Consider the following 27,953-nt stretch of genomic DNA (forward strand, 5'->3'; position numbering starts at 1 on the left):
TGGGCTACGCTTCTCGAGATACCCCCCGGTACTTGAATGGTACTGTGATGCCAATTGGATATCCGATAATAGAGACTCACTTTCAACAAGTGGATATATCTTTACTATTGGGGGTGGTGCTGTATCGTGGAAATCCACAAAACAGACCTGTATAGCCCGATCAACAATGGAATCGGAGTTCATTGCCTTGGATAAGGCTGGTGAGGAAGCCGAGTGGCTTAAGAACTTCCTTGAAGACATTCCATGTTGGTCTAAGCCAGTGCCACCAGTGCTGATCCACTGCGATAGCCAAGCAGCTATTGGAAGGGCAAACAATGGCTTCTATAACGGTAAGTCTCGACATATACGTCGACGACATAACACCGTGAGACATTTGATCACAACAGGGGTGATTACAATTGACTATGTGAAGTCAATAGATAATCTAGCGGATCCGCTAACCAAAGGGTTAAACCGTGATCAAATGAATAAGTTGCTAGAGGGAATGGGTTTGAAATCCACAAACTAAAGAACTATCACAGTGGTAACCCAACCATGATGACTGGAGATCCCAAGAACTTGGTTCAAAGGGACAACTAAGCTATGAGAGTTCATGAGAAACACTCAACTATATCTATTCCCTAGAGAGCAATAGAGTGTTGGAGAGCTTGCCTAGTGGTAAAGGCTAAGTCTATGACTTTTAATGGTTCTTAAGGATCTCAAAGAGATGGAATTCTCAAAGAGACCAAGTATGGCAAGGTACTTGACTAAGAATCACCTATGTAAGTGCGAAGTGTGGTCGCTTCATAAAAAATGCACTTATGAATCCAAAGTGGTGTCCAAGACCGCAATGGACACAAAACGTGAGAACGGATGAGGTTGAGGTGTTTAAGCGTTAACACCATTGTCTCGGTGCACGCCGTGGGGGATTAGTTCAAAGCATCGCGCTACTAAGCCGCCTGTGTATCCGATGGTGTCGACTATGGAGGATTCAAAGTCAACAACTACCTATCCTTATACTTATATACCTCTCGAGGGTTGAGCTTGTGTCTGCATGCATATGCATTCGGCTATTTCCACTCATGTGGGGGATTGTAGAAATCATGGTATTAAATATGCCCGGTCAATGGATTTTGACCAAATAATAAATGTGACGACACATTTAATTTTGTGAAATTAAATGACATAGCGTAGATCTACATTTTAAGTAGATAAATGTAGTATATTCACTTTCTCAAATCTGATTTCCGGTGAGTGAGAAATAGTGGATTAAAGTTGGGCATAATTAGCTTTTAATTAAAGCTTGGAGTTGGAGCTTAGAGAATAATTAACTAGTGTTAATTATCCCACATTGGAAGATTAACACATCTTTTAATGTGTATAAATTAAGTGACTTTATGTTACTTAATAATTATAGTGGACCAAGATGAGTGAAAAAGCCCACACGCGCACACACGCGCGCGCCGCCGCCGCCGCTCGTGGGCTTGTGCTCGTGGGCTTGGGCGCGGGCCGCGGGCCGCGGGCCCCGGGCCCGATCCCGATCCCGATCTCGATCTCGATCTTGATCTTGATCTTGGGCTTGGACTTGGACTTGGACTTGGATCTTGGCAATTGGTCTTTGGGTGGTCTTTGGGCTTGGGGCTTGGCCCAAACTATTCTTTTTGGACCACCGCCGAGTCAGCAATCCAAGTGGCTTGACACGTCGTCAAGCGAGGCACAGTCACGGCTGCCACGTGAGAAATCCACACGCTCCACATGCGAAAGGCACACGTCTGCCACACGCTCGTAACCGACGTCGGTTACGAATCTGCCATGATGAGCCTTCATGGCTCGGTTGACCCTGCATGGTGGCTTGGCCTATAAATAGGCTAGCCATACCACTGCATTAGGACACACAATTCCAAGCATTCTCTGCATCATAAGCTCTCTCCCTCTCTGCATTGTCTTTCTGTCGAAGCTCTGCTCTCTCCTCCATCCAGTTCGCCGGAGCTCTACTAATTGCGGTGCTGCATCAAAAGAGACGTAGTCGTTTTACCTTTGGGGACGAAACGCCAAACCGAAGAGCACTACTGGGGCGTATCTCGTCTTGCGGGAAGAGGCCTCCTCGACTCGGCTAAACATTCACGGTTTATTTGTTTCATTGTAATTCAGTTCAGTTTCGTTTCTTGTATTCCTTCTTTTGGGTTGTATTACGCCCGGCCTTTATCTCTTGTAATCAGTAGAACCAACAGGCCCTCCACAGCGCGGTCACTATACCGTTCCTTAACCGTCTCTTAAATTACTATTCGCGGGCCCCACTGTACTTTTTTACTCCATCCCTTAACTAAGGGACGGAACCTGCAACCCTCCGTCTCTTATCCGTCCCTTAAATTACTATTCATTCAATTTTATTTTTTTTATTTTTTTCCAACAAATTCAATTAATAAAAAACACACTTCATGAAAAATAAAATAACATTACAACATAAAATTCGAAAAAAATTAACAAAACATAATTAAAAATCTTAAAAAATTTACAAAATACATAATTTAATTTCATCCCCCAAAGTTTGTCCAAATGTGCTCCATTAGATCATCTTCGAGTTGGGTGTGGGCGGAAGAGTCACGTGTCCTTGCCCAAATAGACAACCGTTTTTGTATAGACGGATGCACTCCACATCGAGGCGGACTACTGGCGGTTGAGCTTCCGGGGCTTCGGGGTTGAACCAATTTCCCGCCTCGGGTCCTTCGTCTTGGTCAATCATGTTGTGCAAGATTATGCACGTATACATGATATCAACCATGCTCTCCATGAACCACGTACGAGCCGGGGCTTTGATAATGTTGAAGCGCGCTTGGAGAACCCCGAACGCCCGCTCCACATCCTTTCGAGCAGCCTCCTGCTTCTGCGCAAAAAGTGTCTGCTTTGCGTTCACAGGCCTAGTGCACGTCTTCACGAAGGTTGGCCACTTTGGGTAGATGTCGTCGGCAAGATAGTACCCCATTTTATAGCGCCGGTTGTTAGCGGTGAAGTTGATGGCCGGCACTTTACCATCCAAAACTTCGGCGAAGAGGTCAGATTGGTGGAGCACGTTTATGTCGTTGTTCGAGCCGGGGACCCCGAAGTACGCATGTCAGATCCATAGCCGGTAGTCGGCAACGGCCTCGAGTATAATGATGGGGTGGGTGCCTTTGTGGCCGCTCGTGTACGACCCCATCCACGCCACCGTGCAATTCTTCCATTGCCAGTGCATGCAGTCAACGCTGCCAAGCATCCCGGGGAACTGGCAATCTGTCGTGCTTGGCTTCCGGAGAAATTTGTCGGTGAAGGCTGCCCGGACGCCTTTGCAGAATTGGAGCAAGCACATTCTCCCAGTGTTGTCTCCAATGTGGAGGTATTCGTCGAACACATCCGCCGTTTGTCCAGTAGCAAGCTGACGGATTGCTGCAGTACATTTCTGTAGCGTCGTGTGGCTGGGACGGCCGACGACGTCGAACCTTTCTTGGAAGAACTCTTCCCGGGCCGCCAATGTATTTGCGATGTGTAGAAATAGCGGTCGCCGCATGCGGAAACGGCGGCGGAAGTAGGTATCTCCCCACACCGGGTTATCGAAGAAGTAGTCGCGGACTAACCTTGCGGCGGCTTCCTCCCGGTTACGATGGATGTAAGTCCGGGAGCGTCTTTGGGGCGGCGCGGCTTCCTCCGCCTCCCGGCGTCTATCTTCTTCAAGTGATTCTTCCATTATTCGACGCATTTGCTCATACGGATCCATGAGATCGATTAAATTTGGGGGAAGAATAAAAGAGAGATGATTTGAGATGAAAATTGGAGAGGAAATGGAGATGATTTGGGAAGAATAGATGTGTAGTTGTGTGTGAAATGAGGATGAATTAGAAGTATTTATAGAGATGGCCTGGGAGCGCGCCACGTCGCGGGAGAGCGTGGTGAGCCGTCTTGTGCCGCGTCTCGGAGTGACGAAACGCGTGACGTGCTGGGGACGGGTTGGTGACGGGCCGGGACGCTGCAACGCGTCCCGTGCTTGTCTCGTCCCTCCGTAACGTGACTCGGGCCACCCTCGTAACGCGTTGAGGGTGGCCTTACAATACCAAGTCTAAGATTGTAATTTGGACCAATAAGAAGTTCAGAAGATTAATAAAAATTGAATGATAGTCAAGACACCTAAAATCTTCAATTAAGTTTTAATTTGGATGAGATGTATCTCTAAATTCCAGCTTTATTTGTTTGTGTGTGTTTAACAATGAAGAGTAGGGCTATTTATAGGTAAATTTGTGCAGCTATTGTAGCCTTTAGAGAACTCTTCAATTTGAACTCATTTAAGAGCAGTAGTGGTTGAGCCGCAATGTTTAAAGTCACATTTATACGACTTATTTTTAAACTCAAAAAGGAGAGAAGCTCCATAGAATGTATTAAAATGAATTAATCACAAATAAAACGTTTGTACCAATATCAAACTAAGGAAGTGATTAATTGTTAACTACAACTAATTTAAGATCATAGGATTTTAGAAAACTTGTGGTCTACAATTTGTCACGTGTAATTTTTGTTTTTATTAATTAAATCGAAAAAAGATACAAAAAACTACCATATTAAGGTTTTGGATGAAAATGTCAATATAGTGTTTCGAAAATATCAACACAATGCTTTGAGAATGTCAACACAATGCTTTGAGAATGTTAATACATTGCTTATATTGACATTCTACATGTATTATATTGAGATATTTTATATATTATATTGACATTTGTTATTGTACGGAAAAATTGAAAATTTTCGATTTTTTTTTCAAATTTTGACATCGGAACATATGCAAGTGAGATCTCGTTAAAATCCTTATGAAATTATCTTTAATTTGATATATGTTGTGCGAAAAATAATTTAAATCGAAAAATTTATATGCGTTTTAAAGTTATGAGATTTTTTTCTAAAGTTAATTACAACTAATTTATTGTAAATTGATCTTAATACCCTTATTGACGTTTTTTTGATCGTATTGACATTTTAGGACTGATGATATAGGCTCTTAATTTAAATATCTAATGACTATTATTTAGTTATAGTTAACAATTAAGTATTGAATTAGGAATATAACAGTCCCTAGTCAAACTATAACGCAAGTAATTCATACAACAAAAGGTGTAATTTTATATCTATAAATAAATAAAAGAGAAGATAAGCATCAAGACGCTTTGGCCGAGTGGTTAAGGCGTGTGCCTGCTAAGTACATGGGGTTTCCCCGCGAGAGTTCGAATCTCTCAGGCGTCGTTTATTTTTTCATGTTCTTATTCATCAATTTTGAGTCATTCGATTGGATATAGAATAAATTCTTACACCAATTCGTACATTTAGAAACCCAAAAACGGTAACATTTCAAGGAAAACTAACTACCATAACCATTAACCATACAATACAAACACACATTTGCCACAATAATTAAAAAAAAAAAGAAACAAAAACAGAGCACAACACAAGTGAAATATGAAAAGATGATGATCAAATCAATTAGGCTTAGCAGTCTTGGAGGCCTCGAGATCGGCGGCCTTCTTGAGGAGATTCCTATCGCCCTCCTCGAGCGCCATCTGAATAGGGTTGGAGCCGAGGCCGTCGGCGATGGCGAGCAGTATGTTCCTGATCTCGTCCCTGAACTCCTTCTGGTCCACCGTCCCGCTGTTGTCGCAGTCGAACCTCGCGAAGATGGAGTCGTACAGCTTCGTCACTTCCTCGGGCGGCATCGCCACGTCCACCCCAAAGTCCGTGTCCACCAGCCGCGTCGACTCGAACGCGCGCCTCAGCTCCGACCGCGACAGCACCCCGTCCTGGTTCAGGTCCAGCTCCACGAACGCCTCGTCCACGCCCTTCACGAAATGCTCCTCGTCGTTCACGAACGACCTCACCGTCGTCCCGTCGATCATCACCACCCCCATCTCCGCTTTTGATTGCTTTTTGGTTTGAATTTGAGTTTGAACTCTGATTAATTTCGTTTCTTTGTAGAGAATGGGTTGGGTGAAAAGGAGGTCAGGTTGAATTTGGACCGTCGGATAGGTGGAGTTCTATTCATAGATTTCGGCCACGTGGCTCACTCGGTTATTCAAATTATTACTACTATTATTATATGGGGGCATCCAATAAATCGTGCTCTAATTAGTGGTCTGAGAATATTATTCTATTTTGGGTGCTTTTGTTGGCCGTTCCTTTGTCTATGTGGTAGGATAGTCAAACCCTTACTTAGCTCATGCTTCATTAATTATATAATGTATGTTTTTTTTAAGTAATAGGAGTGGTATATATTTATAATAGCATGTTTGTTCTTTCAAGACATTGAAAAGCTAGATTCTCTACGTGTCAATAATGAGGTGAAAGATTTAGATTCTCTACGTGTCAATAATGAGGTGAAAGATTTAATCTAAACCTTTATTTTTTTATCCCAGTAAAAACAATAACATATGCATAAAGTAATAATCAAACTATAGTCTTCCAATTTTGACTATACATGAGTAATGTAAGATTCATGAGAGGCCCACCTTTTTCACTTCAACCACTTTTATTTTTTCATGTGTATTTTTTTTCCTTAAATTTAAATTTTTTACTACTTCAATTGAATTTTATTATTTTAATGATATATTTTGCCTAAATGAGGTAATATAAATTTTTAAAAATGTATTATCAATTTTACCAGGAAAAAAAATACTAATAACGGATATGTTATAGTATGTCTCTACGTTGATGACATGTTAATCATGGTCAGTAGTACCCGAATGATTAACGAAACTAAAGCCATGTTGAAAAGAAATTTTGACATGAAGGACATGGGTCTAGCCGATGTAATTCTTGGAATGAAGATTCTAAGAACATCCGAGGGAATCACCTTAACACAATCTCACTATGTGGAGAAAGTGCTAAAAAGATTTAATGCTTATGACAGCACGCCGACTAAGACGCCTATAGAGCTAAATGTTCACCTTAGCAAGAACAAATGCGAACCTGTCGCATAAGAAGATTATGCGAAGGTTATCGGGTGCATTATGTACTTGACTAATTGTACGAGACCCGATATTGCTTGCGCCGTGAATAAGCTAGCACGCTACACGAGTAATCCAAGCAAAGAGCATTGGAAAGCTCTTGTAAGGGTTTTGAGATACTTAAAACATACTCAAAATCATGGGCTGCATTTTGCAAGGTACCCCCCGGTACTTGAAGGGTACTGTGATGCAAACTGGATATCCGATAATAAAGACTCACTTTCCACTAGTGGATATGTCTTTACCATCGGGGGCGCTGCTGTCTCGTGGAAATCCACGAAACAGACTTATATAGCCCGATCAACCATGGAATCCGAATTCATAGCTCTAGACAAAGCTGGTGAGGAAGCCGAGTGGCTTAAGAATTTCCTCGAGGACATTCCATGTTGGTCTAAACCTGTACCTCCGGTGATGATTCACTGCGATAGCAAAGCCGCTATTGGAAGGGCGAATAATGGCTTGTACAACGGGAAGTCTCGTCACATTCGTCGACGACATAACACCGTGAGACTTTTGATCACAACAGGGGTGATTACAATTGACTATGTGAAGTCAATAGATAATCTAGCGGATCCGCTAACCAAAGGGTTAAACCGTGATCAAATGAATAAGTTGCTAGAGGGAATGGGTTTGAAATCCACAAATTAAAGAATTGTCATAGTGGTAACCCAACCATGAAGACTGAAGATCCCAAGAACTTGGTTCAATGGGAAAACTAAGCTATGAGAGTTCATGAGAAACACTCAACTATATCTATTCCCTAAAGAGCAATAGAGTGTTGGAGAACATGCCTAGTGGTAAAGGATAAGTCTATGACTTTTAATGGTTCTTAAGGATCTCAAAGAGATGGAGTTCTCAAAGACACCAAGTATGGCAAGGTACTTGACTAAAAATCACCTATGTAAGTGCGAAGTGTGGTCACTTCATAAAACGCACTTATGAATCCAAAGTGGTGTCCAAGACCGCAATGGACACAAAACGTAAGAACGGATGAGGTTGAGGTGTTTAAGCGTTAACACCATTGTCTCGGTGCACGCCGTGGGGGATTAGTTCAAAGCATCGCACTACTAAGCCGCCTGTGTATCCGATGGTGTCGACTATGGAGGGTTCAAAGCCAACAACTATCTATCCTTATGCTTATACACCTCTCGAGGGTTGAACTTGTGTCTGCATGCATATGCATTTGGCTATTTCCACTCATGTGGGGGTTTGCAAAATTATGGATTAAATATGTCCGGTCAATGGATTTTGACCAAACAATAAATGTGACGAGACATTTAATTTTGTGAAATTAAATGATATAGCGTTGATCTACATTTTACGTAGATAAATGTAGTATATTCACTTCCTCTAATCCGATTTCCGATGAGTGAGAAATAGTGGATTAAAGTTGGGCATAATTAGCTTTTAATTAAAGCTTGAAGTTTGAGCTTAGAGAATAATTAACTAGTGTTAATTATCCCATATTGGAGAAGTGGCACATCTTTTAATGTGTTTAAATTAAGTGAATTTATGTTACTTAATAATTATAGTGGATCAAGATGGGTGAAAGAGCCCACACGTGCGCACACGCGCGCCGCCCGCCCGCCGGAGCCAGAGCTCATGCTCGTGGTCGCGGGCCCGGGCCCGATCTCGATCTTGGACTTGGATCTTGGCAATTGGTCTTTGGGTGGTCTTTTGGCTTGGGTCTGGACCATTACTAATCTTTTTAGACCACCGCCGAGTCAGCAATCCAAGTGGCTTGACACATCGTCAAGCGTGGTGGCTTTTTTTTACACACACACATACATCGGAGTTCGTGATACATTTGGCAAGCTAACTAGCCCTTCCCAACCCTCGTGGCTCATGAACTAGCCTCCCTCCAGCCGGATTCGGTCTCGTGAACTAGCCTTGGTCAGGCTCGTAGACCAGCCACCCTCCGACGGGTTCGGCCCGTAGACCAGCGCTGTCCTGGACATGTCAAGGCTCATCAGCTTGCCAAGCCCCAAGGCAACAAGCCTTGTAAAGGCCCACAGGGGAAATTAATCCCAGGTTGCACCATCCAGGATTCGAACTCAAGACCTCCTGGATGGGCGGTATCCTTGCCTCCCTTCTCAACCAGCTGAGCTAGGAGTCATGGATAGTCAAGCGTGGTGGCTTGGCCTGTAACCGCCGACGGTTACGAATCTGCCATGATGAGCCTTCATGGCTTGGTTGACCCTGCATGGTGGGTTGACCTATAAATAGGCTAGCTATTCCACTGCATTAGACACAACATTCACAAGCATAATAGCATAAGCTCTCTCCCCATCTCTGCATTGTTTTTCTGTCGAAAACTCTGCCCTCTTCCTCTTCCAGTTCGCCGGAGCTCGTTCCAACTGCGGTATTGCAACGAACGAAACGTAGCCGTTTTATCTTTGGGGACGACACGCCAAAACCGAGAACACTACCGGGGCGTATCTCGTCTTGCGGAAAGAGGCCTTCATCGACTCGGCTAAGTTCATCTTTACAGTTTCGAATTTCCACTGTAATTTTCGTTTCTATTTTATTTGTCTTCTCTCGGGTTGTATTACGCCCGGTTAGTGTTTTTTTATAGCTATATCTCCAACACCCTGAGCTCTGAATTGTCCTTAACTTTGCTGAGCTCGAGATCATACACGTCGTAGCGGAGGAAATTCGCCATGGTGGCGATGGGACTGGATTTTCCGGTGCCGGGAGGTCCGTACAGTAAATAGCCCCGTTTCTATGCGCGGCCGATTCTCTTATAAAACTCTCCGCCGTCAGCAAACGTCGTTAAGTCCTCCACCAGCTGCTTCTTCATCTCCGGCTCCAGCGCTAGCGTATCGAATGTGGAGGGGTGGCGGAACGCCACCAACGACCATCTCGAATCGAACGAGCCGCTTGCGTTGTTGGTAAAGAGGCGGCAGTCGAGCAGCACGCGCTCAAATTCCGCCGCACGCGCCGCCACATGGTCCAAATATGGGGCGATGATCGCTAGTCTGGAGTGCTTGGGGAGCTCGAGCATGAAGGTGCGCCTTTCCTCTACCGAATCTTCAATGGTGTCGACGTGGTGGGTGTTGGAAATATAGTAGCCTTTACACGGGCAACCCTTGCTATTACAAAGAACACAAAACTGGAAGGTAAATGTAACAAATAAATTACAACGAAAGTAAAGAGATGCAAACTATATTCTTCTTCAAGTCGAGTCGAGGTGACCCTCTCTCCGCAAGACGAAATACGCCCCGGCTAGTGCTCACGGATTGGCGTAATGTCCCCAAAGATGAAACGACTTTCCTCCTATCGAGTTGAAGCACCTCAAACTCGTAGGCTCCGGCGAACTTGAATTGGAGGTGAGAACCGAGCAATGCAATGCTCCTAATGCGAACTAGAATGCTTAAGATAGAGAGAAGAGAGAGTGATTCGTTTTTTGTTGTATTCTCTTCTCCTAAAACCCATCTATTTATAGGATGGGGGAGGCCACCTCAAAGGTCTTGGAATTAAGGGAAACCAAAAAACATGAAAGGCCAAATGACTAGACTTTTGGAAATTCCACACGTGACTTTTGGAAATTCCACACGTGACTTTTGGAAATTCCACACGTTTTCCTACAATCCCCCACATTGGTTAGAGCGCTGCAAGCTCAAACCAACACCAGACACAAATGCATGTATGCAGACTCTTTTGCTCAGTTCTCAGGAAACGATACTGTATTTGGAGAGGTAACTTGTGGTTTTGAACCTTCCATAGTCAACACTATCGGACAAACCGGCGGACTAGTGGACGCGATGCCTTGAACTATTCCTCCTTGGTGTATGCCTAGTCAATAGCATCAACACAATATTGTCTCAACTCCATCAGTTCTCACGTTTGTGTCCGTTTCAGCCGTGGAACACCTCTTTGGAATTCATAAGTGACTCACACACACGAAGCGGCCCCACTTCTCACTTACATAGGTGATTCTTTCATGAGTATCCTGCCATACTGCATCTCCTTGAGATTTCAAGAATCATTAAAAGTCTAAAGACTTAACCTCTTACCACGTGCAGGTTACAACACTCAATGCTTTCTAAAGAATGGGCGAAGATTAAAATCTTCTGAGTGTTACAGCTAGATTTGTATAGCTTTGTTTTCCCATTGAACCAATCTCATGGGATCTCCAATCGTATGGTTGGGTTACCACTATACTCATCTTTTAAGATGTGGTTTTCAGTCCCATTCCTTTTAGCAATTTATGCATTTGATCACGGTTAAAACCTTTTGTTAACGGATCCGCTAAGTTATCCACTGACTTTACATAGTCAACTGAGATAATGCCACTTGTGATCAACTGCCTTACGGTATTATGTCTCCGACGAATATGTCGAGACTTACCATTATAAAAGCCACTTTGTGCTCTACCTATAGCTGCTTTGCTATCACAGTGTATCAATACTGCGGGCACTGGCTTCTTCCAACATGGAATACATTCTAGGAAATTTCTGAGCCACTCGGCTTCTTCCCCTGCTTTATCCAATGCGATAAACTCAGATTCCATGGTGGAACGAGCAATACACATCTGTTTCGTTGATTTCCACGAGACAGCACCACCCTCCACAGTGAACACATTCCCACTTGTCGAAAATGAGTCTTTTGAATCAGAGATCCAATTAGCATCACAGTACCCTTCAAGTACTTGAGGATATCTTGTGTAATGCAACCCAAAGTTAAGAGTATACTTCAAGTATCTCAAAACTCTACACAGAGCTTTCCAATGTTCCTTACTTGGGTTGCTCGTAAATCGGCTAAACTTGTTTACAGGACAAGCAAGATCAGGTCGAGTACAGTTTGTGCTAAACATCAAACTTCCTATGACCTTTGCATACTCTTCTTGAGCAACAGAATCACCCATATTCTTGCTCAGATGGACATTGAGCTCCAAAGGAGTCTTTGCTGGCTTACAATCAAACAAGTTGAATTTCTTAAGCATTTTCTCAACATAATGAGATTGCGTTAAGGCAATTCCCTCATTAGTCCTCAATAATTTGATTCCGAGAATCACATCAGCTAGACCCATATCTTTCATATCGAAATTTCTTTTCAACATGTTTTTTCTCTCGTTAATAATGGCACTATCGCTGCCCATTATCAACATATGATCAACATACATGTCACGACCACATCTCCCTAGTCAAAGAAAGTGTAGCTTTACCGCGACTAAAACATACTGAAACTGTCTCAACTCATCATAAGATGCTTAAATCAAAAGAAACATTGTCTGAAGTGTGTTGAGGGTACAAATCATGCTGAATCAGAGTAGTTATGAGAAATTGTCTTTGTTAAATGAATGTTCTGAATTTGCGCAACGGAAGAGTACCAAGGCAGATGTAGTATGTATGAAGACACACTACACCCGCTACCTTCCTACTTATTTGGTCTTCTGTCCCAACACCTCCTCTGCCTCGATCGATCAATCTGCACATTAAGGAAAACAATATGCAGGGCTGAGTATTTTATATACCCAGTGGCTTATGCCGAAAACTGTTTTCTTTTAGTTGTCAGCCAAGCTGAGTGAACACGGGGTTTTTCTGAAAATAAGTCCCGGTCACTAAAATCTGTTATTTCTTTCTGAAATAGACTGCAGTCTTTTAACTTTCTGATGATATACCATATCAAGCTGTGTGAATCGGGAATGTGGCCACATTCCACGATCACTGGGCCGGCCAACCTGGCGCTAGCTCACGACCCACGGACCGGCCAACCTAGCGCTAGCTCACGGTCCCTACGTGTACACTAGTCCGAGTAGGATTTACTGACCTACTGGGACCCGAATTCGATTTAACCATGAATGGCAATCACAAAATAAAATATGGCATGACAACTCATTCAAATATTCACACTTATTCTCATAGAGTTCTGTAAATAAAAAGGAAAGAAGCCCACACCTCAATTGCTTAACTCTTGCAAAATAGGTGCTTCCCGGTTCTGAGATTATGCGTCGAGCGACGACGTTCCTTTACAAAAATTCGTATATTTGAATTAGGCTTAAAAAAAATTACTGATTTGCATGAATGCATGCCTAAGCGTGCTCCTTTATTATTTTATTTCCTTTCTTCTAAAATTAGGAAATCTTAATTCTTAATTAAATCTGCGATTTAATTTATTCGGAAACTGGCCGAAAACTATTTCCCGCATTAATTTAAATATCTTAAAATACTTTCCGGGCTAAGAGTTCGCTTAATTATTTATTGGCTTTTATTTTATCACGGCGAACATTCTTTTCATTTTCTTCCGTAGCTTAGGAAAATAATTCCATTAACTCTTGGAAATAATCTTAAGAAAATGGCTCCAACCCAAAATAATGGTCCTACTAAATAATTTCTCAGGCCCAGTTAGAAATTATTAATCTGGCCCAGAAAGTATCCTTCGGCCCACTTCTCTTTTCTTTTATTCTTTTCTAAAAGAGGCCCAAAAGATGAATAGTGGAAAGGCCCAAAGACTCCCTTCACATTAAATCTAGCCCAACTTAAATAATTTCTGGCCCAAAAAAAACATACTCCCTTCCTCAATCAGCCGATTCCATCGGCTTTTCCCCATTCTTCATTTCCTCCTTTCTCCAAAATTAAAACCCCAAATTGAGAAAGCCCTAGTTTCTTCGACGTCCGCTCCCTCCGCGAAGCTCCGTCTCGTTCTCGCCAGTGAAGGGAAGTGGCGACCCTCCGCGCTCCTCTGTTCCTCGGCGGGATCACCATCGATTCACCCTCCGTCGCGTCGAGGCAGCAGTCCCTCGTCGGTGCTGTCCCCCCTTCCCGCGAGCTCGTCGAGCCGCCACCGTCGAGGGCCAGTGGGGAGGCATCCAGCTTCGCGAGGCTTACGCCGTCGCTGTTCGCAGGGGTTAGGCTGAACACGGTAGGGTCCGTTGCCGTTACTGTATGCCGGGATCGCCTGCTGTCTCGGCTCGCCACCGCTCTTGACACCCCGCCGTCGGGTCGCTGCCTCTCGTCTAGCGTTTCCGCCTCTGGCAGCACGGCACCTCGGCCAGAGCCATTCTCCCTCCAAAGCTAAGTTTCTTGTTTAAATCTTTCTAGTGTTGTTAAGTGAAGCTGGCGAAAAAGATACTGTGACTTGAGCATTAGGGGATTTTCTTACATTCTGCTATGATTGATTTGATTTCATGGAGGGGTTGAGCCAGTGGTAGCCGTTTCTATGTTACTGATTATGTTCTGATGTGGGGTTCTAAGGCATACTCCTATGTTCTTGAGCTCATGTGTTCCTAAGTTCTCATTCTTGGCTATCTACTGTGTACTACATGATGCTAGTATGGTTTGGAGGATTTACCTCTTGTGATTGCTGAGTGAGGCTGCTCTTACTCTTGCTCGATTCCTTCCGCTTTCTCTCGGTTCTCCCTCCCTCTCTTTAGCTTGTTACTTTGCTACTAAGTGGAAGGTGTTGTGGTGTGGTATAGTAACCGAGGGGCTTAGAATGTGTATATAAACACATATCTTGTAACTGAAAGCTGCAGAGGCTGAGTGTTGGCTGACCTTGCAGCATCCTTTAACTGATTTTGGTGTTTTGTGCTGCCTTGTACTCTGATTCATTCATGAATTTTGTCTTCTTTTGCAGAGTATTAGCTGGAGGGGAGCCTGCTGGCTGGAGTTTGCCTCTTTCGATCCAACACTCACTCACATTTCTGAAAGGTATTGTTTCCCCTTCCCTTTCTTAATACACTTCTCTTGTTGTCTCTGTAAACAATTGAGGAGATCTAACGGCTGTTGAAACGAGTTGTCATAACAGCCGAGCTCTTCTTCATGTTTTGATCTTTCTCTCCAGATCACGGAGTTGCCGAGCTTGGTGCCGAACTGCCGAGCTTGGTACCGAACTGCTGAGCTCCCTGCCGAACTGCCGAGCTTGGTGGCGAACTGCTGAGCTCGGTGCCGAGCTATCACAATCCACCAACAATCTCTATTCATGCAACTAGTTCTCTTTCGTGCGCTTTGGCAGGAGTTGCGACTGGCCAACGAGGCTGTCTTCCCTCGTGGTCTCGCCCTCCCGGCTCGTTTGAAAAATCTGGGGCCGAGACGGCCCGATGACGAAGGCCAAAGTAGCCCTTAGAGATTTCTAAATGTAGTAGTGTAGCTCGACTTTTATTTTCATTGTCAAAGATTGTAATTTAGTTTGAGATTCTGAAAATTGTAATTGTACCCTTTTTCAAGAAATAAAAATACTCTTTCATTTGTCAATAAAAGTTCTAGTATTTTATTTCATAACTCCCGAGAAATCTAAGTCTCGGCTATTACATTCTACCCCCCTTAACAAAAATTTCGTCCCGAAATTTTGTCTCGGTTAGGCAAAAAGCTGTGGGTACTTCTCTTTCATCTGGTCCTCGAGCTCCCACGTCGCCTCCTTGCGGTCGTGATGCTTCCAAAGGACTTTCACTGTTACAATATTTTTATTTCGCAGTTCTTTAACTTTTCTGTCCAGAATTGCTTCTGGCTTTTCTTCATAGCTCAAATCTGGTTCTAACACCATCTCTTCTTGGTGCACTATGTGTTTGGGGTCAAACACGTACTTCCTCAACTGTGATACATGAAACACATTATGAACATTCCCGAAGCTTGGCGGAAGCGCTAATCTGTACGCCACAGGGCCGACTGTTTCTAGGATCTCGTAAGGTCCGATAATACGCGGTTTTAGCTTGCCCTTGACGCTAAGTCTGGTTATCCCTTTCGATGGGGATACTTTCAGAAAGACTATGTCTCCTGCTTTGAACTGTAAATCCGTTCTGCGAGCATCTGCATAGGATTTCTGTCTATCTTGAGCTTCTTTGACTCTCCCTCGGATCTGTCGGACAATTCCTATCATTTCCTCCACCGAGTCTGGTCCGAGTATCCTTCTCTCACCAACTTCATCCCAGTAAAGCGGTGATCTACATTTCTTCCCATAGAGTGCTTCATATGGGGCCATAATTATGGTTGTCTGGTAACTGTTGTTGTAGGAAAACTCTATAAGTGGAAGTACTGGCTCCCAGCTTACTCCACGGTCGAGCACTACGGCTTTCAACATATCCTCTAATGTCTGAATCGTCCTTTCGGACCGTCCGTCTGTCTGTGGATGGGATGTTGTGCTGAAATTCAGCTGAGTGCCTAACTCTCGCTGTAGGCTTATCCAAAATCTAGAAGTAAATTTTGAATCTCGATCTGAGGTGATCGTTACTGGTACACCATGTAGGCGCACAATCTCTTGCACATAAATCTGTGCCAACTTGTCAGATCCGTATGTGAAACGAATTGGTATGACGTTAGCACTTTTGGTGAGTCGATCTATAATCACCAAGATGGCAGTGTTTCCTTGCTGTGATTTTGGCAATCCTGTCACAAAATCCATTGCTATATGCTCCCATTTCCATTCTGGAATCTCGAGAGGCTGTAACTTTCCATAGGGTCGTTGATGTAACGCCTTCACTTGCTGGCAAGCCAGGCATCTTTCTACAAACGATGCTATGCTTTTCTTCATGCCATCCCACCAAAATTGCTTCTTCAAGTCCTGATACATCTTTGTACTTCCAGGGTGGGCAGTGTAGGGTGTCTCATGAGCTTCACTCATGATCTCGTTCCTAAGTGTCTCCTCATTGGGTACGCATAATCTCCCTTTGAAAGTGAGAGCATTATCCGCCTCTTCGCGGTAGTATTCCCCTTTTCCCGTCCTTACTCTGAGACGGATCTTTTCTAGAGCGTCATCGTCTCTCTGGGCTTCAACGATTCTGGCTCTTAAATCTGGTTCTATGACCAAGGTGGATATTCTGCTGTCCACTGTCTCCGGGGCTCTTACTATTTCCAGTCGCATCTTGGCGAATTCCCGGATAAGCTCTTCCTCTTGTGTGAGGAAAGCAGCCACTTGAGGCGCAGTCTTTCTGCTCAAGGCATCTGCTACCACATTGGCTTTGCCTGGGTGGTAGTTTATACCACAGTCGTAGTCTTTGACTAGTCCCAGCCATCTGCGCTGTCTCATATTCAGATCCTCCTGCTCGAAAAAGTATTTGAGACTCTTATGATCTGTGAAGATCTCACATCGAACTCCATATAGGTGATGCCTCCAAATCTTCAAGGCGTGTACCACTGCTGCTAATTCCAAGTCGTGCGTCGGGTAGTTCAACTCGTGCGGCCTCAACTGGCGTGACGCAAATGCTATCACCTTACCCTTCTACATCAGCACGCACCCGAGTCTGACCTTAGATGCATCTGTATACACCACATAATCAACCCCCCGCTTCTGGCACGGCTATAACTGGCACTGTGGTCAATTTTTTTTCTTAAGCAACTGGAACTTGCTTCGCATTCTGGGGTCCAGTTGACTTTAATTCATTTCTTGAGCTGTTGAGTCATTGGCCTCGCTATCCTAGAAAATCCTTTGATAAATCTCCGGTAGTACCCTGCTAGACCTAGGAAACTTCGAATTTCGTTGGGCGTCGCTGGTGACTGCCAACGTTGCACGGCTTCAACTTTAGCGGGGTCTACTCGGATCCCTTCTGCTGTCACTATGTGTCCAAGGAAATTCACTTCATTAAGCCAGAACTCACACTTGCTGAACTTAGCATGGAGTTTCTCGCCTCTTAACGTTTCTAAAGTGGCCCTCAAATGCATCCTCGGGCTCCTTCTCGTTCCTCGAGTAAATGGACACGTCATCTACAAAACTAGGACAACTTGTCCATCTGTGGGTGGGACACACAGTTCATTAGGTTCATGAACACGGCTGGGGCATTTGTAAGCCCAAAAGGCATTACTGTAAACTCGTACTGGTCATATCTGGTGCGAAATGCAGTCTTAGGTATACCGTTCTGTCGAACTCCCAGCTGGTGATAAATCAATCTCAAGTCCATCTTCGAGAGCACACCACCTCCTCGCAGCTGGTCGAAGAGGTCGTCGATCCTCGGTAAAGGTACTTGTTCTTGAGGGTTAACTTGTTCAGCTCTCGATAGTCGATATACATTCGCAAAGTTTCATCCTTCATCTTCACGAAGAGTACTGGTGCGCCCAACAGCGATACACTGGGTCGGATGAAACCTAGGTCTACTTATTCTTGTAACTGGATCTTAAGTTTATCTTATTTCTTAAGCGCCGTTCTATATGGTGACTGAGATCTTATGACTGATTCGAGTCATCCATTAGACGTTTCATCTCGTCTGGCTGTTGAAACCATTCCTCGTTTTAGATTTCATCGTCAGTTGAGCTGCATATTAACCTCTTAACCTCTTGCTTAGCTGAGGTAGTCTACTCTCACTTCTTCCAAGATACTTTTGTGCCTACCGCGACTCTTTCGTCATGATCTAGCGCACACTCTGTTCTACTCGCGTTAATTCTTGAACACTGGGCCGGTGCATGTGGATGTGTTGGCTTCTTTCTCCCAACGCTATTGTCTCCATGCCCTTTTGGTTCGACTAAGCGATTCTTGGTGAGATAATCTAGCATGACTTTCCAACATGGTCTAGATCTCGTGTCTATAAAACTCTATCGACAGCTCCTTTCTGAGCCGTTTAATTTGGGGGTGGCATTTCATAGAGTACTTCTTCGCGTTTTATTGCTAGCGTCTTCCCTTGCTTTTATATTATAGAGCTCTACTTCGGTTCTCCTGCGATAACTCTTTACAGAAGAATTTCGATTTATCCTTTCATCGTAGGGATGGTGAGGGTAGCGATGCTATCACGCGTTCCTCTTTCCCGAATGTCTCTCCAGCTTTAGCTTTTCCTGCGAATCCCTTTTGCTGATGGGATTTGTTCCGTCAAACATAAACTACGAATACACTCGTACTTTCTCCATGGCTTTCATTACATGCCCATGATTGAGTCTTTGTTCTTGTGGCTTACTTATCTTACTCGGAGTAAGCATTTTGATCGTTCAAACTACCATATAGGTCTTTTACGTCTTCGGACATCATTTAATCCACAAATATTCCTTGATATTTCTCTACTCAAGGCTAGTTGCTTCTCTATACAACAAAATATTCGATCTTCCACCTGCTGGTCACAAGCGGTACGTAGATTCGAAGTATTTAACGCTTTGCTGTCGGTTATGCGACGCTTCTGGTTGGTGCATCATTTCCTGCACGTGTCTCCATGGGGACATATTTATTATGCGTATCTGAAAGAAATTGAGACCATGCCTTTTTCTGCTAGCCTCGTATCAATAACTCGATGATTAATCTAATAGTCTTAACTTGGATTATTATTCACACAAGAGAGTATGACTGAAAGTTTGAAGGGCTACTGAATACCCAACTGGACTAGAATAACATCTCTTGTTCAACTTATATGAATTTTTTTTTGTCGATAATCGACCTTGAAGGTAAGTATTGAGTTCATTCAAAGAACTACGTAGTTCAACTGGTTCCAGGCAAACTCATAGAAGCTGAGGCTCACCCCTGGTGGGAGCTAGAAATAATCATGAGATAGGTCATGAAAACTGGATGGAAATGAATTAACTGTAAATTCCCATAGTAAGCTGCAAACTAGGACAATACAGTTGTCCAATGAAACTGAAAGTATCTGGGCATCAAGGACAGTGGTTCAAACATGTCATCGCCTAAGATGATCAACCACGAAAATTTATAAACGTAGGCGATTGCAATGAAGGAACATTGATCATGTTTCAAAGGCATCTTGATATGGAATAACAAAATCACATCAATGATTTCATAGGTTCATTAAGGCAACGCACTGAAATGAACTATCCAGAAAATCAGCTAGGGCAAGCTCATTAGGGAAAGGTGCAATATGCTTGCCTTAACTTCGAGCTGCAGAAAAATTCCGAGACTAGGAATAATACATGTGCTGGAATCGAGGTCGAAAAATTTTCACCTTTGTAGGATCTCAAAATAGGGAGGTAAAAAGTTCCAGCACCACATGAAATTCCCTGAGGAAAATGTTTAACTGTCTTGATCACTCTGGGGATCACAACGTAAGCATCGTAAGAATGAAATTTCATTGCATAGGTCCAAGAAATCGAGATATAAATCTCCAATATTGGGGCTCAAAGGAGACAACAACAAATAACGATGCTTGAAACATAAAGGTATCCAAAATTTGGGAACTGAAACTGAGTCGCCGCTTTCCTGAAGAGAATGAAAGTGGCGTACTACTTGCAGAACGTGAGTCAATCAAAGGTCTTAATAGCCGACAGGACATCGTTGTCCCGGAGGTTCAAAGAATGTCTGAGGAATACGCTCATTCCGAAGATCATGGATATGAACAACTGTAGAATTTAGGGTTTACGACTGGAGCTTAAACAGTCAAAACTTTACTCTTTATGTACGATGAGTCAAAAAGGACTGCAGTCCATAAGCTGGAAGTGAGTCAAACCTCGCATAGAGAAATGAATACTGGCATGTTACTTGTGAGTCAAACTAAAGTCTGAATAGACGGGGGTACCGTGCTCTGGGAGGACTCTTAGAAAGAATTTCACTGGGATCCAAGTAAGTACTATTGATTATATTCATCGGTTCTAGTTATGTGACACTTCTTTGTTTGTTCTTGTGGAGTTCTGACATGATAAACGCGTTCTAGGAAACCATACATTTCAAGATGGGGTTTCTCGTGCTATTAAACTGATAACTGCAGCTGGAGGTCATACTTTCATATCGTTCTTGATAACTTAGAACGCCGATTCTGGTAAAACATCACATTCTCCATCGTGCTTCGTAGCACGCTATAAGTATCGCTTCTGGATCACGTAGCCACTTGGGCTTGTTACGCCACATTAGATCACTTTACTAGATCGCGGGTACGATCTCTTTCCGTGTAGGGATGCATCTCCCGAACAAGCTGGAAGGTAAACTATTTTCGTTATAACTTGGTCTTTGTAAAGACATTGGGAACTTCTTGGTTCATCGTCTAGTATACATATATATATGTATACTATCTGTGTGCTTAAAGGAATGGACTTCCTTTAATTGCTGTCTATAAGTAGTACAATAGTACTTTCTGGTTCGTCTTTTCTTTCTCATAATTCCTTGAAATTAGAAGCTTACCCAAACTGATGGGTGTTAATTGGTCTCATCACCCTGGAAGGCGGTAAAAATTCTCGTTCTACTTGTACTTGGCTCTATATGTCCCACCTAAGGTACTTCTCTAAAGCACTCTAGGTTCGCATATATAGTCCACATGACACTTATACATTCATGTCAAGCTCATAAGTCACAGATACTTTAAGCATATCTCATGCAAAGTATCAGCTATCACGTTGCATCTTGCAAAAATCTCAATTAAACATTTTCGTTCCCATAAAGGGCTGTGAAAATTCTTTCCTTTTTCTGAAAATCTCAAAATTTTCATTTTCTTTCTTTACAATTTTCTTTTCTGGACGAGCGGGCGTCGACCCCTGTTTCTGCTGCAGTTGATCGTGTCGAGCTGAGGTGTTGGGATCTTGTACTTAACATTCTGTTCATTTTCTAGCCTAGTACTATCTTTTCTGGACTGAGGCTTAGAAGGAAGGTTCTTGGGTCAGAGCGAAAGAAAAGTGCTCTGATACCACTCTGTCACGACCACATCTCCCTAGTCAAAGAAAGTGTAGCTTTACCGCGACTAAAACATACTGAAACTGTCTCAACTCATCATAAGATGCTTAAATCAAAAGAAACATTGTCTGAAGTGTGTTGAGGGTACAAATCATGCTGAATCAGAGTAGTTATGAGAAATTGTCTTTGTTAAATGAATGTTCTGAATTTGCGCAACGGAAGAGTACCAAGACAGATGTAGTATGTATGAAGACACACTACACCCGCTACCTTCCTACTTATTTGGTCTTCTGTCCCAACACCTCCTCTGCCTCGATCGATCAATCTGCACATTAAGGAAAACAATATGCAGGGCTGAGTATTTTATATACCCAGTGGCTTATGCCGAAAACTGTTTTCTTTTAGTTGTCAGCCAAGCTGAGTGAACACGGGGTTTTTCTGAAAATAAGTCCCGGTCACTAAAATCTGTTATTTCTTTCTGAAATAGACTGCAGTCTTTTAACTTTCTGATGATATACCATATCAAGCTGTGTGAATCGGGAATGTGGCCACATTCCACGATCACTGGGCCGGCCAACCTGGCGCTAGCTCACGACCCACGGACCGGCCAACCTAGCGCTAGCTCACGGTCCCTACGTGTACACTAGTCCGAGTAGGATTTACTGACCTACTGGGACCCGAATTCGATTTAACCATGAATGGCAATCACAAAATAAAATATGGCATGACAACTCATTCAAATATTCACACTTATTCTCATAGAGTTCTGTAAATAAAAAGGAAAGAAGCCCACACCTCAATTGCTTAACTCTTGCAAAATAGGTGCTTCCCGGTTCTGAGATTATGCGTCGAGCGACGACGTTCCTTTACAAAAATTCGTATATTTGAATTAGGCTTAAAAAAAATTACTGATTTGCATGAATGCATGCCTAAGCGTGCTCCTTTATTATTTTATTTCCTTTCTTCTAAAATTAGGAAATCTTAATTCTTAATTAAATCTGCGATTTAATTTATTCGGAAACTGGCCGAAAACTATTTCCCGCATTAATTTAAATATCTTAAAATACTTTCCGGGCTAAGAGTTCGCTTAATTATTTATTGGCTTTTATTTTATCACGGCGAACATTCTTTTCATTTTCTTCCGTAGCTTAGGAAATTAATTCCATTAACTCTTGGAAATAATCTTAAGAAAATGGCTCCAACCCAAAATAATGGTCCTACTAAATAATTTCTCAGGCCCAGTTAGAAATTATTAATCTGGCCCAGAAAGTATCCTTCGGCCCACTTCTCTTTTCTTTTATTCTTTTCTAAAAGAGGCCCAAAAGATGAATAGTGGAAAGGCCCAAAGACTCCCTTCACATTAAATCTAGCCCAACTTAAATAATTTCTGGCCCAAAAAAAACATACTCCCTTCCTCAATCAGCCGATTCCATCGGCTTTTCCCCATTCTTCATTTCCTCCTTTCTCCAAAATTAAAACCCCAAATTGAGAAAGCCCTAGTTTCTTCGACGTCCGCTCCCTCCGCGAAGCTCCGTCTCGTTCTCGCCAGTGAAGGGAAGTGGCGACCCTCCGCGCTCCTCCGTTCCTCGGCGGGATCACCATCGATTCACCCTCCGTCGCGTCGAGGCAGCAGTCCCTCGTCGGTGCTGTCACCCCTTCCCGTGAGCTCGTCGAGCCGCCACCGTCGAGGGCCAGTGGGGAGGCATCCAGCTTCGCGAGGCTTACGCCGTCGCTGTTCGCAGGGGTTAGGCTGAACACGGTAGGGTCCGTTGCCGTTACTGTATGCCGGGATCGCCTGCTGTCTCGGCTCGCCACCGCTCTTGACACCCCGCCGTCGGGTCGCTGCCTCTCATCTAGCGTTTCCGCCTCTGGCAGCACGGCACCTCGGCCAGAGCCATTCTCCCTCCAAAGCTAAGTTTCTTGTTTAAATCTTTCTAGTGTTGTTAAGTGAAGCTGGCGAAAAAGATACTGTGACTTGAGCATTAGGGGATTTTCTTACATTCTGCTATGATTGATTTGATTTCATGGAGGGGTTGAGCCAGTGGTAGCCGTTTCTATGTTACTGATTATGTTCTGATGTGGGGTTCTAAGGCATACTCCTATGTTCTTGAGCTCATGTGTTCCTAAGTTCTCATTCTTGGCTATCTACTGTGTACTACATGATGCTAGTATGGTTTGGAGGATTTACCTCTTGTGATTGCTGAGTGAGGCTGCTCTTACTCTTGCTCGATTCCTTCCGCTTTCTCTCGGTTCTCCCTCCCTCTCTTTAGCTTGTTACTTTGCTACTAAGTGGAAGGTGTTGTGGTGTGGTATAGTAACCGAGGGGCTTAGAATGTGTATATAAACACATATCTTGTAACTGAAAGCTGCAGAGGCTGAGTGTTGGCTGACCTTGCAGCATCCTTTAACTGATTTTGGTGTTTTGTGCTGCCTTGTACTCTGATTCATTCATGAATTTTGTCTTCTTTTGCAGAGTATTAGCTGGAGGGGAGCCTGCTGGCTGGAGTTTGCCTCTTTCGATCCAACACTCACTCACATTTCTGAAAGGTATTGTTTCCCCTTCCCTTTCTTAATACACTTCTCTTGTTGTCTCTGTAAACAATTGAGGAGATCTAACGGCTGTTGAAACGAGTTGTCATAACAGCCGAGCTCTTCTTCATGTTTTGATCTTTCTCTCCAGATCACGGAGTTGCCGAGCTTGGTGCCGAACTGCCGAGCTTGGTACCGAACTGCTGAGCTCCCTGCCGAACTGCCGAGCTTGGTGGCGAACTGCTGAGCTCGGTGCCGAGCTATCACAATCCACCAACAGTCTCTATTCATGCAACTAGTTCTCTTTCGTGCGCTTTGGCAGGAGTTGCGACTGGCCAACGAGGCTGTCTTCCCTCGTGGTCTCGCCCTCCCGGCTCGTTTGAAAAATCTGGGGCCGAGACGGCCCGATGACGAAGGCCAAAGTAGCCCTTAGAGATTTCTAAATGTAGTAGTGTAGCTCGACTTTTATTTTCATTGTCAAAGATTGTAATTTAGTTTGAGATTCTGAAAATTGTAATTGTACCCTTTTTCAAGAAATAAAAATACTCTTTCATTTGTCAATAAAAGTTCTAGTATTTTATTTCATAACTCCCGAGAAATCTAAGTCTCGGCTATTACAATACAGACACACAATAACAAACTCGTTATCTGTGTTCTTAATGTAAACACACTTATCACACTCATTGATAGTGAATCCATTTGCCAACATCACGTTGTCAAATTTCAAATGCCATTGTAATGGTGCTTGCTTCAACCCATATAATGACTTTACCAGTTTGCATACTTTACGCTCTTGCCCAGGCACAACAAACCCTTCGGGTTGTTCCATATATATTTCTTCTTCTAGATCACCATTCAGAAATGCAGTTTTCACATCCATTTGGTGAATCTCAAGATTGTGCAAAGCAGCAATCGCTAGAAGCACCCGAATGGAAGTGATTCTCGTAACAGGTGAATAGGTATCAAAAAAGTCATACCCTTCTTTCTGCTTAAAGCCTTGGACAACTAGGCGAGCTTTGTACTTATCTATAGTACCATCGGGCTTATATTTCCTTTTCAGAATCCACTTGAACCCTAAAGGCTTACAGCCTTCAGGCAAGTCTATTAACACCCAAGTATTATTTCTCATGATGGATTCAATTTCACTGTTGATAGCTTCTTGCCACCACGCCGCGTCTGGGCCAGACAGAGCTTCCGCCAATGACTTTGGTTCGTCATCCAACATAAAAAGTTATGAAGTCAGGACCAAATATTTTAGCAACTTTAACTCTTTTACCACGTCTTGGTTCAACATCCTTAGGACTTAACCTCGTCCTTTTTGGAGGATTAGAACTAGTGGATTCATCCATCATTCTTTCACTAGAACGATCCTCTTGCCTCTTGCAAGGGTATACATTCTCAAAGAATATAGCATTCCTTGACTCAATCGTTGTTCCTTCAGCCACGCCAGGCACAGCTGACCTATGGACTAGGAAACAATAGGCACTACTATTAAGTGCATGGCCAATAAAGATGCAATCGACTGTTTTAGTGCCTATTGCAACTTGTTTCGGAGGTGGCACTTCTACCTTCACTAAACACCCCCACACTTTGAGGTATGAATATGAAGGTTTCTTCCCTTTCCATAACTCATAAGGAGTCACATCCCTATTTTTTAGTGGAATTTTATTCAGGATATGATTCGCTGTTAACACATCCTCCCCCCACATGTTCTGGGGTAATCCTGAATTAATCAACAAAGCATTCATCATCTCTTTTAGTGTTCGATTTTTACGTTCAGCAACACCATTTGATTGAGGAGAATATGGAGCTGTGGTTTGGTGAATTATTCCACTTGCATGGCATAATTCTGCAAACGGCGCTACATACTCACCACCTCTATCACTTCGAACACACTTAATTCGACAATTAAGTTGATTTTCAGCTTCATTTTTGAATTCTTTAAACGCTTCAATTGCCTCATCTTTACTTCTTAATAAGTAAAGGTAACAATACCTTGTGCAATCATCTATAAATGTGATGAAGTACTTTTTACCACCTCTAGTTTGCACAAATTTTAAATCACATACGTATGTATGGATTAACTCTAGAGGTTTTGTGCTCCGTTCTACCGAGCGAAACGGTAGCTTGGTCATTTTTGCTTCAACACAGACTTCACATTTTTCTTGTGAGTTAAACTTATCTACTTTTAGTAAATTAAGATTTACTAATCTTTTTATAGCATTTAGATTTACATGTCCCAATCTTTTATGCCATAAATCAGAGCACTCAAGCAAATAAGAGGATGTGTCATCTTCCTTATTTCTTAATCCTTTTCCATGGTGAATGACCGTAACATTCAGCTCAAAAAGCCCATTCACTAGGTGACCTTCACCTATGAACTTTTCATACTTGGTCAATATAACATTTTCACACTCAAATTATAGTGAAAATCCATGATTTACTAGAAGTGAGCCTGACACCAAATTATTTCGGATGTCTGGGACATGCAGCACATCCTTGAGGGTAAGAACCTTTCCGGATCCTAATTTTAGGAACACATTACCCACACCAACCTCCTTAGAAGAGGCTTGGTTTCCCATGCGTACTTTTCTACCTTCAACAGATTTGTAAGTAGAAAAAACGCTTCTCTCGGAGCACACATGACATGTGGCACCCGTATCAACAAACCATTCATTTGGATTATTACCATGGTCCACGTCGGAGACCATTGCGATCACCTCGTGATCTTTGTTGTTTTTAACAACAAGTTCAAATAATTTGCATAGTATTGTTTCCAACAATAAGTACACAATTATATTGAACCAAATGTGCATTGATATATTCATCAACCCATGCATCCCAATTACTACTACCAAATCTAAATTGGTCTTGCTTGTCAAATGACAAGCGATAAACATCATTCTCAAGAGAATAGATCTCAAGGAATTAACCACTCCATGGCGCATTGACATTGCGACCGTTCGTTGCTTTATTCCAGCTTTGAATTTCATGTTTCCTCCAGCTTCGGTCGACATGATTTCAACAAGAGTACAATATTTCATCTTGCGATTGTTAGAAATATAGTAGCCTTTACACGAGCAACCCTTGCTATTACAAAGAACACAAAACTGGAAGGTAAATGTAACAAATAAATTACAACGAAAGTAAAGAGATGCAAACTATATTCTTCTTCAAGTCGAGTCGAGGTGACCCTCTCTCCGCAAGACGAAATACGCCCCGGCTAGTGCTCACGGATTGGCGTAATGTCCCCAAAGATGAAACGACTTTCCTCCTATCGAGTTGAAGCACCTCAAACTCGTAGGCTCCGGTGAACTTGAATTGGAGGCGAGAACCGTGCAATGCAATGCTCCTAATGCGAACTAGAATGCTTAAGCTAGAAAGAAGAGAGAGTGATTCATTTTTTGTTATATTCTCTTCTCCTAAAACCCATCTATTTATAGGATGGGGGAGGCCACCTCAAAGGTCTTGGAATTAAGGGAAACCAAAAAACATGAAAGGCCAAAAGACTAGACTTTTGGAAATTTCACACGAGACTTTTGGAAATTCCACACGTTTTCCTATAGTGGGTCCAGGAGAGGCGGTGGCCACGGACGGAGTCGACGACGGTGTGGTTGGGGGCGACGGAGTAGGAGATTCGGGTGGAGGATATGGAGCGGGAGAGGGAGAGGCGGCGGCAGGTGGAGGTGGGGTTGATGGAGTTGAGGTAGAGGGTGGCTTGGCGGTAGAGGTCGTTGACGTCGACGCCGCCGTGGCAGGTGAATTCGGGGATGTCGAAGGAGGAGTGAGGGCTGAGGATATCTTGGAGGGAATCGGAGAGGCAATGTAGCCATGCAAGGAGTTGAGTTGAGAGAATGTTTTGGATCACTGTTAGAAGCCCTAATAGAGACCACATTTGAGATAATATTTCCATGACCATGTTTGTTCAATTAATGTTGCTACCATGTGTTAATGATAAATTAAGATCTT

The 27,953-nt window shown here is 43.2% G+C and overlaps 1 protein-coding gene, 1 non-coding gene and 1 pseudogene across 2 annotated transcripts; 1 reads left to right on the plus strand and 2 right to left on the minus strand.

Moving 5' to 3' along the window:
- Nucleotides 1-5,159: 5,159 nt before the first annotated feature.
- Nucleotides 5,160-5,241, plus strand: TRNAS-GCU. The gene has a single exon. It is a non-coding gene; the product is annotated as a tRNA-Ser (tRNA).
- Nucleotides 5,242-5,291: 50 nt separating this feature from the next.
- LOC121774814 lies at nt 5,292-6,131 on the minus strand. Its single transcript, XM_042171673.1, has one exon. The coding sequence runs from the start codon at nt 5,898-5,900 to the stop codon at nt 5,475-5,477; it is 426 nt and encodes a 141-aa protein (XP_042027607.1). The 5' UTR covers nt 5,901-6,131; the 3' UTR covers nt 5,292-5,474.
- Nucleotides 6,132-9,570: 3,439 nt separating this feature from the next.
- On the minus strand, nt 9,571-27,897 carry LOC121774498 (annotated as a pseudogene).
- Between the last annotated feature and the right edge of the window lie 56 nt (nt 27,898-27,953).

The sequence above is a fragment of the Salvia splendens genome, chromosome 17 (genome assembly GCF_004379255.2).
Source record: "Salvia splendens isolate huo1 chromosome 17, SspV2, whole genome shotgun sequence".
NCBI classification, from domain to species: Eukaryota; Viridiplantae; Streptophyta; class Magnoliopsida; order Lamiales; family Lamiaceae; genus Salvia; species Salvia splendens.

Excerpts from the sequence above, each read along its gene's own strand:
- LOC121774814 (XM_042171673.1), bottom strand. The coding sequence starts at position 5,900 with ATGGGGGTGGTGATGATCGACGGGACGACGGTGAGGTCGTTCGTGAAC.